The 390-nt window shown below is 41.8% G+C and overlaps 1 protein-coding gene across 1 annotated transcript; it reads left to right on the top strand.

The window, feature by feature from the left end:
• LOC146911808 (uncharacterized) lies at positions 1 to 390 on the top strand. Its single transcript, XM_085717874.1, has one exon. It carries the CDS (start codon positions 1 to 3, stop codon positions 388 to 390), a length of 390 nt encoding a protein of 129 aa, XP_085574000.1.

Raw genomic sequence — 390 nt, 5'->3', positions numbered from 1 at the left:
ATGACTTCCGACCTTAAAGTTGACTTCCATAAAAGCATGCTTGTTGGTATTAATGTTTCGGAGTCTTGGTTGAATGAGGCTTCTCTAGTTTTGAACTGTAAAATTGCTCATGTTCCCTTCTTTTACTTGGGTCTTCCTATTGGCGGTGACTCCCGTAAACTGAATTTTTGGAAACCTTTGACTGAGCAAGTCATCTCTAGATTATCTGGGTGGAAGAGTCACAATTTATCTCTGGGTGGCCGATTAGTTCTTCTAAAATCTGTTATGTCCTCTCTCCCGGTCTACTTCCTTCCCTTCGTCAAGGCTCCAACAGGTATCATTACTTCCCCTGAATCTAATTGGCAAATGGTGTTGGCGGTTGAAGGAGGAAAAAGGTTGTTTATGGTATAG

The sequence above is a fragment of the Medicago sativa genome, chromosome 6, assembly GCF_051527215.1.
Source record: "Medicago sativa cultivar Bolivia chromosome 6, Bolivia_mono, whole genome shotgun sequence".
In the NCBI taxonomy this organism is placed as follows: Eukaryota; Viridiplantae; Streptophyta; class Magnoliopsida; order Fabales; family Fabaceae; genus Medicago; species Medicago sativa.
The sequence above is the reverse complement of the archived record's forward strand: the minus strand, read 5'-3'. Positions and strand labels throughout refer to the sequence as shown.

What these genes read in the sequence shown, in the direction of transcription:
- LOC146911808 (XM_085717874.1), top strand. Translation starts at nt 1, where the DNA reads ATGACTTCCGACCTTAAAGTTGACTTCCATAAAAGCATGCTTGTTGGT.